At 38.1% G+C, this 18,466-nt stretch overlaps 2 protein-coding genes across 7 annotated transcripts in view; one reads left to right on the top strand and one right to left on the bottom strand.

Moving 5' to 3' along the window:
* Nucleotides 1-3,570: 3,570 nt before the first annotated feature.
* On the bottom strand, nucleotides 3,571-11,380 carry CUNH4orf33 (chromosome unknown C4orf33 homolog). 5 transcript variants are annotated; one of them, XR_005956347.1, is made up of 8 exons: nucleotides 11,250-11,380; nucleotides 10,501-10,697; nucleotides 9,129-9,189; nucleotides 8,885-8,936; nucleotides 8,583-8,782; nucleotides 6,096-7,573; nucleotides 4,954-5,149; nucleotides 3,571-4,093 (listed from the first exon to the last, which is right to left on the bottom strand). XR_005956347.1 is itself a non-coding variant. In XM_041482319.1 (6 exons), the coding sequence occupies exons 2-6, from the start codon at nucleotides 10,679-10,681 to the stop codon at nucleotides 7,474-7,476; spliced, it is 594 nt and encodes a 197-aa protein (XP_041338253.1). In that variant the 5' UTR covers nucleotides 10,682-10,697; nucleotides 11,250-11,380; the 3' UTR covers nucleotides 5,623-7,473. The 5 variants fall into 5 exon arrangements, 1 of the variants encoding a protein (XP_041338253.1); XR_005956346.1 differs by having other exon boundaries at nucleotides 3,571-5,149; XR_005956348.1 differs by lacking the exons at nucleotides 3,571-4,093; nucleotides 4,954-5,149 and adding an exon at nucleotides 5,193-5,575.
* A 101-nt stretch (nucleotides 11,381-11,481) lies between these two features.
* Nucleotides 11,482-18,466, top strand: part of SCLT1 (sodium channel and clathrin linker 1) — a 29,351-nt gene continuing 22,366 nt past the window's right edge. The window contains exons 1-7 of one of the 2 annotated variants that reach the window (XM_041482317.1): nucleotides 11,482-11,845; nucleotides 13,656-13,723; nucleotides 14,356-14,408; nucleotides 15,286-15,355; nucleotides 16,172-16,227; nucleotides 16,589-16,721; nucleotides 17,410-17,532. In XM_041482317.1, coding sequence (XP_041338251.1) covers nucleotides 13,670-13,723; nucleotides 14,356-14,408; nucleotides 15,286-15,355; nucleotides 16,172-16,227; nucleotides 16,589-16,721; nucleotides 17,410-17,532 — 489 coding nt within the window. In that variant the 5' untranslated portion in view covers nucleotides 11,482-11,845; nucleotides 13,656-13,669. The remainder of the gene's footprint in view (nucleotides 11,846-13,655; nucleotides 13,724-14,355; nucleotides 14,409-15,285; nucleotides 15,356-16,171; nucleotides 16,228-16,588; nucleotides 16,722-17,409; nucleotides 17,533-18,466) is intronic. The other variant, XM_041482318.1, reaches the window with a different exon arrangement.

Raw genomic sequence — 18,466 nt, 5'->3', positions numbered from 1 at the left:
GTGTACTCCTATTGTCTCCATTTGTGTGAAGCTGGTGATGGACACTCAACAAAATCGGAGTCTGACAGCAATTACAAACTCTTTTAACAAGACTTGAGATTCTTAGGTAATTTCTAATGCAGTAGAAGGGCTCAGGGAACATGGAACACAAATCCAATGGAAAGCAGGCTTCACAAAACAGCTTTTAATTAGGATGTTCTAATTAGATGCTGAAGAGACACACAATCACCCACAATTAATTCTACTCTTGATATGGCTTAGGGAACATCACAGCTAAGTCAGAAAAGACACAGGCAGTTTAACACTTTAACTTTCAAATCCGAATCTTTCAAGAGGCAATGGGAAAACATTCCTTACTTTTTACTTGTTCTCTAAACTGTCTCCCACTGTGTGGCCTACTGAAAACCAAAAAACTCATTTTGCATAATACCTGCAATTTATCTTTAAACAATCCAGTCCTTATGACCATAATTAGATTCTTTCCATCTGCTGAAAAACTAGGCAATTAGTAGTTCTAATAAACTAGCCATTAACTTGTACTGAGAAATGACTGATTTTAATAGCAGTATATTTAACAGTTTAAAGGAATCATCACATTTGTCAATTAGCACCATCAATTTTTAATTAAATGATCTTTCCACAAGTGGAGGGAAAAAAAAAAAAAACCAACCCAGATGTTTCATTAAGTTTATATGGAGTAGAGAATTCTTCTGACTAAAATTCAATTTTTAAGGGCTGTATTGGCTAAACCAACATTTTGAGGTGTAAATGTTGATACACAAGCTAAAGAGAGAAAGGAGAGAAGTTGCACGGATCTTCAGACAGAGGTCTTCTCTAAGGAGTTTTTTGTGCTCTTGCTAATCAGGAAAAAATAGATTTCATTAGAAAAAAAAAAGTCCTAGACATTGTTGAAAACTACCGAGGACTTTCAGAATACATCTATGAATCATAGAGGGAGAAGGTGTTAATAACCAAAGAGGTTATTTACTCAGCATATCCCATTACAGTGAGCACAAAGCAGTCAGTCAGTGCAGGTGATACAGAATCTGTGCAATAGCCCTCTTTTTAACAGATAAATTGCACATCTTATAAGCAAGGCTATCAGGATTTGAAGCACTTCAGGCATTGTAGACTCAAGAGGATGAAAGCAAAGACTTGGCACTCTGAAGCTAACACATGCAGAATGTGATTAGTCTTTCCTGTATCATTTACTAAACCTGCTAATTAATCTGGAGGGCCTCACACAAGCATCAAATACACAGAGTAACTGATATGGAAAGCAGTCCATTTACTTCTCTATTATACCTAAACAGGTGCAAAAATAAAAAGAAAAAAAAAATTCACTTCTCATTAGTTCAGACATTCTTTTCCAATCCTAAATGTTAAATCTCAATAAGTCTTGACACTTCAAAGGTGCAGCATGTGAAAATGGACTCAAGAAGGATATTCCAGTATATAAAAAAAATTCCTCTTGCCTGTAACGACTCACTTTGTGACTTGAAAAATTCTGCTGTGAGCACAAAAGGACATGTCAAGCCAAAGGCACTGGCAAGATAAAGACGTCTCCTTTTAGGCAGCAGTCTGCACTTAAAATCCAAAACCATTTTTCATGCCAAAGACTTCTCTAATGACCTTCTCATCAATAATATCCGAACAGATAAAATATAGACCCCACTTCCTACTCAAAGAACAATATTAACAATAATCTGACAGAGCTTGATGTATGAGATCCCTCCAAGGAAAACTTGACTGTTGGTTTGTACTCAGATTTTATCAGCAATTTAAAAATACAAATAAGATAGTCAGACCTGTTTAAGAATGTAAGGAAATACGATTGATGTTAGTTTGAAGAGTGATTTGTGATATACAGCCTCGTAGCACTTAACCTATTGTCTTCAGCACAAAAGAGGTGATTGAAGGGATCCATCCAAGAATATAAAGGAGCACAGAAAAGCATGGTTGCATCAACTACAAGAATTCAGAGGTGATCAAGTGCTCTGCAGCCTTATACATCTTATATTTAATTTCTAGCCTATGACTGTATGATCCTACACTCCACTGAACAACACTTATCATGTGAACTTCACGGAAAGGGTGATCAGACAGGAACCAGAACTGTCTGCCCAGTTCAAGAAACTGGAACAGGCTGTCCAGGAAAGTGGTGAAACCACCACAGTCCCTGGAACTGTTCAAAAAATGTGTGATTGTGGCACCTGAGGACATGGGACAGTGGTGAACACGGCAGTGTTAGATTAACAGCTGGACTCAATCTCAGAGGTCTTTTCCAACCTTAACAATTTTGATTTATGCTGTACTCTCATTTCACTCTATAGAGAGCATGAAGAGAATGAAACTGTTACCAGCAAGACACAGAGATTTCCCATTCCCTCTCCATGTATGGTTTGCACTTAGCCCAACAGCAAAGTCTGAGTTTCCCAATTCCCTGAATTCTGGCAGCTTTCTTCTTCCACTTCTCACTACCTTTGCTCAGCAAGAGAGTTTTGAGAACATCAGCAAGGAGCTCTGCTTTGCCCCCAGCTATTAGCACACAGTTCTAGTATAGCTTGTAAGTAATGAGAAAACACTGCAGGGAATCACAAAACAATTCCTTCAGTTGGGTTTCCAGCTACAAGAATAGCTGCAGTCTTTCCAGCCAACAATCCATCCAGCACAGTGACCTTTCTACATAGGTAGATGCCTAAAAAAAAGTAAGAAAGAGAGCACATGCTTATCCTATCACACTCCCAAACTCAAATTATTTTATGCTGAGAGGATTTCTTTAATCTGATTTTATATACTTTAAACCCATCACTTCATCTTTCTGCCATGTACCTTTTCCAGTCAGCCTCCCACTGAGTCCAGAGAACCTTCTCAAGCACACAGTGGCAGCAGAGTGTAAAGGGAAATATCACCTTCCTCTGCTCCCAGCATGGCTGAAGACAGCCCCAGCCTGAACAGCAGGTGCCCACAATCAAAGGCATTCCCCATCACATAACCTGCCCTGCTAGGCAGAAAGAACACTTCCCACTGACAAAGTCAAACCCTGGCAATTCTACATGCCAGGGGTGGATTCCTGCTCCCGGCAGATTCTGCAGAGAATTCACTCTCAAGCTGCACTCTTCTGAAGCTTCTATAAAGCTGTTTCATAGAAATTACAAAAAGACTCCTGACAATATGGACTTCTCACCAAGTCTCAACATTTCATTCTAGAAGTCACAAGAATTTAAGGAGGTACAAGACCACAGTTCTGTCTTCTGACATCATGAACTACCCTTCCTCTGAAACCACTAAATATTTTGCTGAAATTAAAAAGGTTTAAAGCAGATACTTGGCATAAGAGGTTACATATAGCCCACCCTGTTAACATTTAGGAAACTAATATGCAATTTTAAAACAAGAACCAGTTCTTTAAAGTGCCAGACATGATTAAATATAAATGCCAGGCTTGTATAAGGTATAAAGCACTGAGAAAGTACCAGTTTCCAAACAGTTTCATTTGCTGAAGGAAGCAAACTCAGCAGTAAGAAGGGAACCAATTACATTGCCTAGAATTAGAGATGAATAATTTTATGACAGCTACTAGTGGCACCAAGATATAAATTTCATTGCCTGCAGAGACCGAGTTCAAGAGAAATAACTCATGAAATGAAAGGCAAGATTAAATTGGCAACAAATGTGCTCTACAGAGGGAATTTCTGTATTATAAAAAGGTAACATCTGAAAACTTTTTTTTTCCCCCTCAAGAATCTGTTCCATAGACCAAGAAAGCTACTGGACTAGTCTGGGCTGGTTTTAAAACAACAGTGAAGACATAGTAATTTAATTTTACTTCAGTAATGTTTACTTCAGCTATTTTAACACTATTTAGTCAGTTCTGGTCTACCGCATTTAAAAATACATTTGTATTTGCAAATACACTACATAACTGGCAGGCAGTATTTACACACATACTTCATGAGAGTCTACAGAATAATTTCTGAAAATGAAACAGGAAAATATTTTGGTATGTTCATAGCCAGTGCAGATACAAACAGTGCCTCCTGATCCATCATTGGAAAGCCTCCCACAGACCCCCTGCAGCCAAGGCTTTTACCTGTTTAGAAACAGAATAATGAAAACAAGCTTGGACAGAACGGAATTCTCCTGACAATACTAATTGCAGCAGACAGACAAGGAGATGGAAAAAGGCCTAACTGCAATACAGTTTATGATAAGTGTTGTATTGATCTCACTGAAGCTGTTTATATGTTCATACACAGCTGTTTATACAACCTGTGCAAATAAATCAGGCTTAACACACTTCCCTGTACTTTTGCTGAAGCACTGCTCAGAGACACTGCAGCAAACTAAAGCACTCAACAAAAGAAAAAAGAAGGGAATTACCAACTAAATAAATGCAGGTTAACTATCAAATTTCAGCACCATTATTCTAAATGTACCATAATTAAATGCAATGAATTCCACTTTAGAGATTGCCCTGGTACCAGGGAAGAATACTTTTAAATTTTACATGCAGCAAATTATGCACTGTGCCATTCACATTTCGAAAGGATTTTTACATGGTCAGAATTTAAAACACAACAAAACATTTTGTGCTGTGCCTTTCAGAGGCACAAAACAGCCTTGAAAAAGGAACTGCAAGCAGCAGTACTTAACATCACATTCAGCAGTAACTTACCATCAATGGTGCTGGGCAGTACAAATATTAACTCGCTCATGTATCTAATAACTAGAACAGATAAGGCAGTAGCTGTATCAGCCATAGCAGTCAAAATGTATATAGTCCTGAATTAAATTTGAGCTTCCTAGCTCTAATATCTGACCTGGCATACTAGGAAAAAAATATTTAAAAGCATACAAAGACATGAGCAAAATTTTACTCCTGTTAAGAGCTTTTGCATCCAAAAAAAGCCCCAATGTGCAGGATCACTACAAGAAATATTTCTATGTTACCTGAAAGCCTAAGTTGCTACAGCTTTGTATTTAAGGTACAAATCACTTCTACCAGTAGCACACGTTACCATCCAAGTTTTCTTTACATATTTTTTTTCATTTTTGCATTGAAGACAAAGAATTTTCTGTCCCTCTTAAGCCACAGTTTTCATGTTGTTTCACTGCAGGTTGTTCGAACCACCTCTCACAAATCAGCCTGTATTAAAAGAAATAAATTCCTTCAGAATTCAAAACAGTCTTTTTGGAAAGTCTGCCAGAGACTACCCAAGACATTTGCAAAAAATTTAATCCAGAATAACACTTAAGTAATTTGAACACCACAAAACTACTTTTACACTACAGATTGAGTGACACCTCATGGAATTTGTCTTCTGTTGGTTTTATTTCAAAAATTATTTTTGAAAATAGCCTCGCAGGAAAGCAAACATTAGAACTGTAACTGCACAGCATGACAGCTGTTTTTTACGACAAAGATGTCTCAAATAAACCAAAATAAGCCACCATCAGCTTGACTGAAATATCCTTTTTCTAAAATCAAGGATACAGCAAGAAGGAATGGATCTGGTTAAGGATAACAGGCTGGCAGCACCAAGGCACAGTTTAGACAACCTTCTTCTCCCACCTAGTGGCAAGAAGCAAAAAGAACAAGGTCTCTGAGAGTGCAAAAATAATTTCAATTTCCTGGAGCACCTAGACAAAGGTTTTACTTTAAATTACTTATTTGGGAAAAATAACCTATTTCCCTCTAAGTTCATCATTTACATCCAAAGTCAAATCCAAATCAGTCAGTTTGAAGTAGGAATAAACAAGAGATAAATAAAAAATTTTATTTACTGTCTTTACATACAATGTATCATTCCTCAGATGAAAACAACCTTTGTGAGAAAAGCAGTACACCCATTTTGAATCTTTGCACACAGTTTTTTGACAAACTTTTAAAAATAAAGTCTAAAAGTTTTGCACAATGGCCTTTTGGTTTTGACTAAAATTTTTAAAGCAGCTTTGAGATGTCACTATCTAGATGATACTTTAATCAACATTTATTGAATTATTCAATATTTCAGACTGATGTCATTCTTTAGAAAACTGTACATGGATAGAAGGTAGAAAAGAAGCCAAACAACTGGAGGTACAACACTTACAATTTTCAACAGGTGGCACTTTGCAGCAAGGAGCCTATATTGTCTAATTGCAAAAGCAATTGGATGGCTGAGTGCACTGACATGCCAAAATCTGCCAGAGGAAAAAAAAAAATAGTATCTTCAAAATTGAAAGCACAGTTCTATAAAACTGGAAGTACAAAGAGGGAATCTAAACTAAACAAAAACTGTGAACTAACATGCTATCTCAGATATTAACCAGACTGAGATGCTCTTCACAAAGGAATATTCCCACCCTCTTTGCTTCCCAGGCAGAACTTACAGCTAGAGTGAAGCTGGAAGACAGCAACAAAAATAGGACCATCAGAATGTGTTTATTACTGCATACTGGCAAGGATCTAGTTAGTGAGCAAGCTTCACATTTTTTAAGATAATTTATATAAGATTAAATCAGCAGCCACTATCAAGCAGCAACTGCTATGCTAGACAAAAAAAAAGGAACATATGATTTGTACGTCTTATGAGGGTTTACAGATTAGATGTTGCCACCTTAGAATATTCACTATTGTTAAAATGACTCATGCCCATACACAGAAAATATACACCTGGAGTATCTCCAGCCCCCAGTGGCATGCAAAAAAAAAAAAAAAAAAATCCTCAGACATCTGAGATGCATCTAATTCTTAAATGTCACTTGATGTGACAAGTCTTAGGAAAAAAACCCACTTTTGCACACACAACTATACCAAAAGATTTTACTAAGCATGATTTGTCCCAGAAACTTCACCTGAAATACAGAAAACCTTTTGTAAATCTATCCTCTGCACCTAAACACCATTAGGAACTCCACAGAGAGGTCTGTGAGACAGAATAAGTTCCCCCTTTGGCATTAAGCAAGGGAAAACTTCAGGCACAGGAACATACAGGAAAGGACAGCGTTATGCTTCTTGCAGGGCAAGTACTGAGCCTCCAAAATCCATGATAGCTACATTCTTCCTCCCGATTGTAAGCAAAAAATCTAGGCACAAAAGGATCTCCTTCAGCAGTCAACAAACAAATGAGCAGTAGTGAAAATACAGCAGAAATGCAGCAACTATAGGAAAACAAAAGATTCAATCCAGGTATTGGCCTTGTCACACTTCAGAGCTCTCACAAAAGCACAGCTGCAATTTCAGCACATTCTTCCTTCACTGGTAGCAGAAGATTAATCTCTTGCACAGATGAAAAACTCCAAGCCATTCATACATTTAGAATCAACAGATCCACATGCTTTGCAGTTGATTTTCAGACTGATCCATGATTTTGGTGCCAAGGAAAGCCTTGCTAATCTGGTATCTACAACCTCTGCTCAGAATGAGGAAGTTGTTTCCACACAGCTCCAGCCAACTTCAACATTATAAAAATTTATGCCTCAATCCATTCACTTGGTGAGAGATTTCCATAGATCTGATTCAGGCTGCTTCCAGTCTTCTCCTGTTAGTTCTTTCAGGTTCAAGTCTTTGAAAAATTCCAAACGATGACTGCAAACAAAAGAGAAATAAACTAAGTCCTAACTTTTGCAGTAATGTGTAAGAGCAAAGACAAACAGAGAAATGAAATCAGCAAGGAACAGTCTCTTCACATAATTTCATCTGCTACCAACATCTGAACAAGACAAGGGATTTTTTTTGGAAGGTGTACTAGAGAAAAAATTCTAAACACCTTCTTGAAAGGTATTACAGCCATTCTCCAGTGCAATACAACAAATAAAAATAAAATAAAAATTTCCATTTGTCACAGAATACTGATGTGTTTTATTAGCAATAGCTCTGATTTTTTTTTTTAATATACAGTTGCAAAAGCTAAATTTTTCTTAAATAAAGGGTAATTTACCTAAAATTTACCCTACCTCACCATCACTGTATGTTGTGTGACAAGTGTTTTAAAAGCTATAGTATGGCTTCTAGAGCTGGGTCATTTATAGAAAATGCCCAAGAGTAACAGGTTTTACCAGATCATCTCAGCCTCACAGGCAAAGAAAATAAATGGGCCCAAAGCACAGTTTAAAAATCCAAATTTGCTGGTTTTAGTATTGATATGGGGTATCCTTTAATTTTTTTAATTTAGTCTGCCTTTCAATTTTTTCCATAGCATGGAACCATCTCTAGAGGTGAAAGCTTTTAGAACAGTATGGGAGGAGCAGAAGAGATTTACTGGAAATATACCTGGTGAAATTATCACTAAAATGGCACTTCAGGAGGAGCTGAAGTCAAGAAGGAAAAGGAGAACAACCTACCCATGATTTAGATGAGGAAGGTGATAAAAGCAGATACCAATGGTACTGAATGTGTAATTTTCTATGTACCTAGCATGCAAACCAAGCACTAATTACAGTGCCACAGTGCTTCACACAAGTACAGCACCAGTGGACCCAGAGCTAAGTCCTATAACAAAAATACTAGGGGCACTCAATCCAAAAACCAGATCAGCTTTTTAAAGTATTCCAACAACAGAGCAACCGTTTTATAGAAGAGCTCATTTTATGCTTACAAATCTGGTTCCTGCCCTTCCTGCAGCTGGTGTGGAGGCACAGGATAAAGTGCTTCATAATTTCTCTCTTCTCCTGAGCCATGAATTGCAAAGCCATTGAACTTGTCAGTGCATGGTGGAAAATAGCTCCAAGGAAGAAGAGCTTTACCCTCCCATTTGGTTTTCATTCTGGTCACCTCAAACTCCAAAGGAAGCTCTTCCTGTTAAAGGAGGGGAAAAAAGATTTAAATAAGAGGTACTGGCCATCTTTTGATCAGAAAGTAGGTACATAAAAATCATTATGAATGTACTTGAGCACTTACTTTCCATGCTTTTCTTCTGCCAGAAAGCAGCAGCAGTAAGTACTGCCCATGGCTGTCAAAGAATCAGAGCACAGTTTTCCTAAAATTATGTCAAGTTATTAGTGCATTATACCACCACAAATATGTACATTCCCCATACTGACCCAGTTTCTGTGTCTAGTCCCCCTCATACATGTGTCTCACATGCAGCATTGCAACTGCAAGAGGAAATTAACTTCTGGGTCTTTTTCAGTGCTGTACTTACGGACAAAGCTCAACTTCCAAATACTGCTCAGTTCTGCCACTCAGAAAGAATGCTTCTACAACTGAAAAAAACCCAAACCAAACAAAAAAAAAATTAAAAGAAAAAAAACAAGCTGTCAGTATTTTATATTAACTATTCTGTAATACCCTGAGATCTTTATATCCCATTAATACAACTCAATTTTCATGTGTTTTGACCTGTGTCATGCCAGAGCCTGACTTGCTACTGACACGTACACAGTAACTACAACCCAAATATTTAAAATGCTGTGCCACAATTCCAACTTTAGGAGCTCTTATTTTAATTGCTGTGATCACAAAAAGCTTTATAAAGTACTGACTTTATTACCTTTACAATTTCAGTTTTGAAAACACTCACCCTGATGCAGCAGGAAAATAAGGGAAAGAGGATCACACATTCAAAGCAGGGCACACACCCTGTAACTAAAACTGTTAAATCTCAGAAATCATAAGAAAGCATTTAATTCTTAAATGATTTTTCCCTGCAGAGGGATATTTTGGATGGGGATTACTGTTCCAGGTGTACTTGAAAGCTGCATGTGACATTTGAATCACATTTCAGGAACAGAAAGTAGAACTACAATGGTGTTTCTCATGTAAAATTACAACAGTGCTTCTCACAGCAATGACATTATTAGAAAACTTCAGTTAGAATTAAGATGTGACTGATACCTTTAGTTATTTCTACTTAAACATATTCATTATAATAACACCAAAGAGGTGCTAATACAATTTTAGTAGAACTTGAATCACAATAGCTCAATAATCAGGAAGTAAGGAACTGCTAGAAACATTCAATTCTTGTATTACTCAAAGCAATGGGTAAACGTGACAGTATGCACAGGAAAGGAGAAAATATCCAGCACTACTACGAGAGTTTTCCCCACTTCATGTGGCCACAGTTTTGAATTGCACTTCATGAGTGTAATTTCTGTGTTTCACACCTTCCTATTCCTCAAAGGAACTTTGGAAAAATGACTCAAACACACAATTTCTTAAAGCAAAAGTGGAATTGGTCTTTAGGATTTCACTTCTCCTTCCACAAGGGCATTTAAATATATATGAGCCACAAAATTATTTTGATACTCAAATATGTCAAGCTTCTGATAGTTCACAAGTTGCACCAGTAACCCAAAACCTAAGTTTGAATGCCTAGGATCAGGAAGTCAACTTCAAAATTACTGAAATCAACCCAGATCACTGAACTTCAGGTTTGGGATTCTTTTGAAAAAAAAAACAACTATCACAGATTTAAAGTTTCTTAAAAAAAAAAAAAAGACCAGGCATATCAAACACAGAGGAACATCAGTGTCTACAGAAATCAGATATATTTGCAGAAGAGTTACACTTACCCTCATAGTCCCACAGCCCACCAAAAGGTTTCCCTGGCTCTCCAGGAGGTGCTGGAGGGTCATTAAAGAAAGGAGCTCGAACTTCCATCAGCAGTCCTGCATTATCCGGCCTCAGCCCAATTGTAACCGGCTCGTGGCTCACGGGCAAACCATCCCAGGTGTGTTTAATTCGAAATTCCATCTTCAGTACTACACAACTGAAAAAGGAAAGTTCTGTCAAAGAAGATCTCAGATTCCAGCTCCTCGTGAATTGCCGTTTGGTTGCGCAGGGGAAGAAAAATAAACATACACTTTGGTACAAAGTCAATTACCAAATCATGTTTCTAGGCATCAGAACTAAAACAAACTAGCTTTGTAACAAAAACCTAACTAAACAGTTACATAAATGCTGTTTCTCATAGCTTTTATACCCGCAGGGTTACGAATGTCTCTGAAGTCTGAATTAGCTTAAGGCTTTTCACACGTACATCTAAAAAAAAACCTTCCAAAACCACCAGAAACATTTATCAAGAGGACAGATGAACAAAACAGTCTCCACTACATAAATTTAGAGGATTTGGTAACATCAGAAAAACAGACTGAGGAGAAACCTTTTAAAGTTTGAAACACAAGAAAATGAAGCAACTAGCTAGTGCTTCATTTGCAGTCACTGCAAATCAGCCTTTCCTTAAACACCTCCAGGGACGGTGGGCAGCTCGTTCCAAAGTCGAATCACCCTTTTTATAAAGAAATTACTCCTAAAGTCCAACCTGTCCCTCCCCAGATGCAGTTCCGGGCTGTGTCCTCTTCTGCCGTCGCCTCCTCGCTCCGCTGCTCCGGCCACAACCCGATTGTTTTCCCGAGGGGAAGTTTAAGCGCCTATCCCTAACCCACAACCCCCCAGCAAAGTTTAACAAGGCATTTCCCCCACCGCCGCCTCAGCGCCGCACCATGGCCGCTCCCCACGTGACGGGGGCGGCGCTGGCGGCCGGGCCGGGCCCGGCGCTGCGGGCGGGCCGGAGGGAGCGGCGGGGCCCGTCCCGGCCCTCGGCGGTTGTGCGGCTCCTCCGCGGGGCCCTGGAGCGGCCGTGGCTCCGCTGGCACCGGGGCTGCCTCCTTGCCTAAGCGGCGGGGCTGGCAGCGGGCTCTGGGGAGGAGCGGAGGGACGGCTCTCCCCGCTGCCCCCGCCCCGGGGCACCGGCGGGTGAGGGGAACGCGTCCCGCCCCACGGGCTCCTGCCGCCTTCCCTGCTCCGGTAGAGCCCTGGCTGTCCTCTTCTCTCCTCCCCTCCGGCCGGACAAGCGGCTTTTTCCCCCGGGGCTTCGTGGAGTTTGCGTGGGGAAGGCTGGGAACGAGGCACGGCCAGGTGAGTGTTGGCGGTGAGGGTGTAAATTCGATAGCGGTGAAGGTTTGTGTTCCCTGGGTTTCCCGGTGAGGAGCAGCGTGGGTAGTGCTTTTAGTTAGCTAAACACCAGGAATTAAAAGCTGCTAATGAGGGTGATGGCCAAAAACACATGCGTTTTTGTATGAACTGCTTTTTAGTTATGAAACCACGGCGTTTCCTACGCTTTAGAAAGCTTTCTCCAGTTATTCGTGAAATTTGCTTTATGGACCAAAATCGGTGTTTTTACTTATGTGTCACTTAATGGATTTAATATAGCTTAACATTACTTAATCAGAGTGCATCTGAGCTGCTCACCAACAAAATAACTGGCCAAACAAATTTGCTTCTGCTGAGTTTATATTCCTGGGAGTTGGAGATGGGGCAGGCGCTTTGTCTAGGGAATGTCTCTGTTCCCAATTAGCGCTGCAGGAAAACTTGGCAGCAGGAGCAGGTCACGGTGCATGCAGCATTTGCAGCTCCATCGCTCAGGCCTCGGAATTTCACTGGGTACCAAGTTCCGTGTGGTGGCAAAAATGAAAAAAAAAAAACAACTTTTGATTCCAAGGATTTCAGTAGCAGAAAAGCTTCTGTCTGAGATAATACAGTCATCCTGGTTCAAAAATCTGTATCTTTCTTGCACTTTGCAAGAGTATTTATTATTCTGTGACTTGAAATTACTATGTTTTTTCAAATATTGGAATGTTGCCTTTTCATATGTATTTATTTTAGCTGTAGTTTATTTTGTAAGTCTTTAGAATCTAAGTATAACTCAGACTAAATTCACTGTGAAATGGTGATTTCCCTTTCCTATCAAAGAGTTTAATCCTTTTTTTAAAAAAATATTTATACATTTTCACAGGACAAGGTTTGAAATTGACTTCTATGCTAGCTGAGCCCTAAGTTGTTTTAGGCCTACTCTGGGCCCGATACATGAATTAATGTTTCTCTTCCTTCATTAATGTGAAATCAAAGTTCTAAAACAATGAAGTGTGTGTAATACATCTGACAAGAGATTCTCTAAGCAGTATTATATTTAATGTTGTAAAGTATTTGTCATGTTAAATATATAACTGTAAAGAAGGTTGAGTTTTACCTGAATTCTTTTTGAAATATTACTACCCAGACCTACAAAAAATAATCCTCCATTCCATACTTTTGTGGTACATGCTGAACTTTTTTCAGATCATATTTAATGCTTTCCTGTTGACAGGGAGCTTCTATAAGTGATGTTTAAAATCTGTCCCTTTTTGCGCCTGTGGCATCTCATGTTTACATCCTGTGGCTTGTAAGGGCAGCAACTTTCCCATTCCTGTTTCCTGACATTCCTTTGCTGTTACCTCTTTTCTTTCCCCACTGTCTTTTTCCTATATTCTCCTTTAGAAGTTTAGAACTAGTAAAAGCACCATGGGATGTGTATCAGGAAAAATAGGCAAGAAGTTGTTTAAATCAAAATACAGACATTGCATCCCAACTTCTTTTTTCTTCTTTGTTACCCATTCCAGTTACAAAAGTGTTACTCAGAGTCTTACAAAACAGAGCAAAAATAATTCTTAAAGAAAAGAGAATGTGACAGGAATGGAATTCTTTATTATTATTACAGTTCCTGTAGGTTTTTTCAAGTCCTGGGGTTTTTTTTAAACAGTTTTGCTAAATAGAAGAATTTTAGAAGCCTTTTTTTTTTTTTTTGCCCTTGAAGCATTATATTGTTAAACATATTTCTGACTGCCAGTCCCATTTATGTAGATAGCGGCCTGTGTTATAGCCATGATTCTCAAACGTGTTTTTTTTTCAGATCAGAGGCTAAAAATGGCACTTGGACATTCTGAAACCAGGGAGGTTCTGAGAATTACTGCTGAGCAGGTATGTGAACTCAGGCATGGGAGTAGTAAATTTTTTTTTAATTATGTTTTGTGATAAATAAGTTTCCAAATATGGAGCACAGCTCACTTCAGTGTTGTCTGGCCCTGTTTTGAGTCCATCATACAATGCAGCAACAGCAGAAAAAAACTGGCCTAACACTGAATTATGGTATTTTTAGTGAATTTCTGAAAGTTTTATCCCTGAAAGAGCACTTGATTTGTAATTCAGTACACTTTTTCACTTTTCTAAGGGATTGGTCTCATGTTGAGGTAGCTTTTTGTACTGGGTGCCATAAGCCTGTCTGAGAGCTTGTGCAGAAGCTAGGGCTCAGATGCTGAGATGCATGGAAATGAACCAAGCACTTACACAAACCTGTGATTATTCTTTTAAGATTGAATTGATTTTCCCTCAGATGTATTTATGCTTTAGATCAGAGCATGTCCAGGAAAAAAAAATCATTATTTTTTTCATATTGGGCCAGCACTCAAGGGTTTTAGAACATAAATCTGAAAGTGATTCTGTGACATGTTGTGTACAGATTACAGTACAGACGGTTTTGGGTCTCATGTAAAAGTTTAAAACTACATACATTTATGTGCAATTACGATGATTAAATTATTATTCCATTACAGGAATATGCCCTTGGTGGTGATGGCACATCAGGATCCAGGATGATGGACCAAAGGTAACTGATTCCAAGTGATAAGTGTGAATACTGCATTGTATTTGAAGGAAATTGTCATGTGCTCACAGGAATGTAAATATCCAGGTGAACTGGGTCTTGTATATGCGTGTCTGTGTAGGTGTTACTGTAAAAGTTGGTGATAGGTGGTACTGTGTTCATTCAGTAAATTAAATTACTGACTTTGCTGCCACAAGCTGTAAAATAAAGGATGAGAGATGAATGAAGGAATTGTCTAGTGTAAGTTCTGAGAGAATAAACAAAAGTTCTGGTAAGATTGCACTGATCTAGGTAACACTGGTAACTGCTGTCTGTTGAGATTGGGGGATGTTTTTAAAAATGTTTTTTGACACTCTTCAGCTAACAGTTGTCTATCAGTAAATGGTTTCATGATCATTGTAATTTCCTCTTACAAAAATAACCTAGCTTTTCTTGTTAGCTTTTAATATAGAATTTTCAGGGAATTGCTAGCAGTTGTGAAAGTATTAGGAGGAAGAATGCATAGAAGTAGAACTACAGTGTTCTGCATTGTCTTTTAGACCACTTTACTATTGTATGTGAAAGCAGCAGTGAAGTATAGTCTTTTAATATTTGGGATTCTGTGTGAATCAATGAAATATTAATATTGTATTTACGGTCATTTATTATTTCCCATTATATGTTCTATTTCTGTTATGTAGCACCCTTGCTGTTAATGATCGTTATTTAAAAGTAGTGATTAAATTTGTTCATTTGATTCTGGGGAATGTTGAGCTTGGAACTCAAGAAAAGTGTCTGCTCTGTTCTGGCCTCTAGATTAAGAATTCTTTAAAACTACTTAATTATCAGAGCATTTCAGCATTTATGAAACTCATTCTTAGAGTGTTTTTCATCTTCTTAGCTTGTCAGCTCTAATCACAGAGTATGGAAAACAGGTGGAGGAAATGAGAGAACAGCTGCAGCTTTATCAGGTATGGGCATTCCCTACATTTCAGACTGGATTTTCTTTTAGGGGTGTGAATATGTAGGGCACTAGTTTTTGTCATGCTTCACAAAGCTGCTGGACTTCAGGCTGCCTCAAGGGGATGAATGGAGAGCTTCTGTGAAAAGGTTGGGAGATTGTCCAAATTGCAGCAGTGTAATCCTGGGGGTTGAGGTGGAAGGGTTCCACTTCCTTTCACATGACTGGAAACATAAATGATGTTAAAACTTGTGGAATACAGAAAGCAATTTTTGCTTGTGATCTTCATGCAGAAGTTATACAGTGCTTTTGGTTTAATGCACTTAAATTGGTTTGATCTGTCCATCATAAAGATTTTGCAAATAGTCTTGCAGCTTGATCAATTTCAAGAGGCAACAGAAGCACTATGGCTTCCTTGCACTAGTAAACAAAACAGCCAGTTTGGTTCATATAACTGGGGTTTCTCCTCAGTTAATTGCTAAACTTTCATCAAATACTTGCAGCATAAAAGATGAGTTATCCACTCTATCCCTAAAAATGTGAGTTAATTAAAAATCAATCTGTAAGAGCCATAGGAATTTCAAAAGGTTAAGTTTAATGTCCGTAATAACTTCCAAATGCTGAGGTGTAACAGGACTTGGCAGCCATTAAATTCAAGTGGCATCCTGTGACTTGCCTTAAAAAAAGCAATTGACTTTCATTTACTGTATTATGCTGGATTCAATTGTCCTTCTTTTACAGTGTCAGTCAGAAATACAGGATTGACAGTGTTACCAGAGTTTATGGAACTTAAATGAGTGCTAACTCCTGCATGTCTTTCTGTCAGGCACAAATGGGTGAGATGAAGCTAAAATTGGAAGAAGTCACCAAGGAAAATGAAAGGTACATAACTGCACTGCCATGTTGCTACTACTGCTTCTCATGATTTCTTAAACATTAAAAAGCTTTTTTTTCCTAGGACCTTGAAATCTTCTACTAAGTAAACTCAGGATCCTAATGTTAGAGTCTTGAAGTGCTTAATACAGATTACAGCACCAGGTAGAGGAGATTTTACCATGTCACTAAAGAACTGGATGTGACACTATCTCAAACTGTCAATTTTGTTTATGGAACATAACTGAATAGATTAAAATTTGACTTGGAAGGAAGTAGTATGTACAGGTGAAAGGCACAGTATATTTCAGTTGTTTAAAAAATGCCTTTTAAAGAAATACTTTGCTGAACTTAGTTCTTTGAATTTCAGGCTGCATGCAGAGTTGAAAGAGCCTCTTGAGAAGCAACTGGAGGCTCTTCCTTTTGTGCATCCTGAAACTGATATTCCTGCAGATGAAGGCACAGTGAGAGCCCTTCAAGAGGAACTACGGCTGGCAAAGCAAGTGTGTGAGATGAAACATTTATGTTGTTTTATTTCTCTTGTTTGCCTTGGCAGATTGGGGGAGGCTGTTTTATTTCTTGATTCAGAAATTATTTGGTCAGAATTCCTTGAGGCTGTTTTGAGCCCCTCTTGAACTCAAAGATTGAAGAAACTTCTTTCCTAGATTCATAAAATAATTTTTTAATAATAATTTGTGCCAGTAATTATACTTAGTTGACTTGATCTGTATGTCGAATTCATGATCAGTAACTCCATGAAATATTTTGTTCAATTTGAGCTTTTTGCAGTAACTTGTCATTTTAATTAAAACTATTGTAATGTGAAATGATGAGGGAGGTGTGGGATATAGAAAGTAGTATCTAAATCTGAAAATACAAGTGAATTTTGTTCAGTTTCTAACAATATATCAACTGAATTTTGGTATTTGAATGGTATCTATACTGTAGGCCTACCTTAAAGACCTGTGAAAGTGTGAGCTCTTCAAATAAAAAAAAAGGCAAAAAACTGGAAGTGGAATTTGAACTTCCAAGCATCTGTTTTTCTGCACTTGAATTAAAAATTTTAAAAAATATGTGCAGAGAAAAGTATAGCTAATGATATTTCTTCAGAAAAGATGTTAAGACCTGTCTTTTTAGACAGTGATAGATGAAGACAAATGTGCTGTAATAGAACATTGTTCTGTAAATTAGGAGAAAGACCAAGCAGTTGAGCGCTGGCAGACGTTGTCGCAGGAGCATGACCGACTTCAGCAGCAGTACCAGGAGCGCCTGACTAGAACACACGTTCTCATAGCTGAAAGGAAAAAGCAGAATGTAATTTTCATTTATTTGTGTTCTTCTTTGTTTTCATATAGATATATATATATATACACATAGACACACACACAAAATATGCACGTATGTATATATATATATATAATCCTGTGTTTGAATTGCATGGTTGGAAATCTTCAGGACAGTAAAACATCTGGAATAGTCGCTTAAGATTTCTGAGGTGAAAGTCTTTCTTTATCTAATCTCCTGTGTTTGAATAGCTGGAAAAGTACTCACCATTTCTTGCTGTTATTCAGTAAAGAAGTAAACAGGTGAAAAATCAAGTTCACTAGTCTTTGTCTAATGCTAGCTTGTGTTTAGCAGCCTGTTTCTCTTCTGCTGAGTCTGGGGAAGGCCTTTCAGGAAATTCTTAGAAGAGCTGTTCTGCTCTGATGAGCTACGTAAAGATGCTCAGTGTATAATAGAAACTTCTATGGACTTTGCTACATGTATTTCTAGGAAACAACCTACAAATTGTTTTAATATTTCCTCTCTATTTTCAGACACACTTGACTTGTGGGCGCAGCTACAGCTCACCTCAGAAATATTTTTTTACTGTGTTTTAGGGTTTTGTAGTATTAAGTTCACCTTGGCAATGTGATCTTTTCTGAGAAACAGGATAAGTGTCTGTGCAGCTGTTGTACTGTCAAGTTTCATAATTATTTCAAGGAATAGTTAAGAGGACTCTTAACTTTGTGTAGATCCAACTTTCTGCTCCTGTTTCTTCTATTAGATTATTTCTTGTGTTGTATTGTCAGTTACTAATAACATACACAGTAGAGCATAGAGAGTCATTGGTAGCTGTTGTAGGGCTTCTAGATTCCATTTCTTATTAGTAACTCAATTTTTGGTGCATTTTAATGCCACTGTGACAAGAACAAGGCTAAACAACCTTTTATTCTTAAATGCTACTTGTCTCCCATAGAAAACAGCT

This window comes from Pyrgilauda ruficollis, unplaced genomic scaffold (genome assembly GCF_017590135.1).
Source record: "Pyrgilauda ruficollis isolate IOZ18807 unplaced genomic scaffold, ASM1759013v1 scaffold58, whole genome shotgun sequence".
NCBI lineage: Eukaryota > Metazoa > Chordata > Aves > Passeriformes > Passeridae > Pyrgilauda > Pyrgilauda ruficollis.
Note: the sequence above shows the minus strand (reverse complement) of the source record. Positions and strands in the feature narration are given on the sequence as shown.

What these genes read in the sequence shown, in the direction of transcription:
- CUNH4orf33 (XM_041482319.1), bottom strand. Translation starts at nt 10,681, where the DNA reads ATGGAATTTCGAATTAAACACACCTGGGATGGTTTGCCCGTGAGCCAC. An exon ending in GCAGAAGAAAAGCATGGAAA is followed by an intron (nt 8,783 to 8,884) that starts GTAAGTGCTCAA and finishes CTCCTTTAACAG; the next exon opens with GAAGAGCTTCCTTTGGAGTT. An exon ending in GAAGGGCAGGAACCAGATTT is followed by an intron (nt 7,574 to 8,582) that starts GTAAGCATAAAA and finishes TTTTGTTTGCAG; the next exon opens with TCATCGTTTGGAATTTTTCA.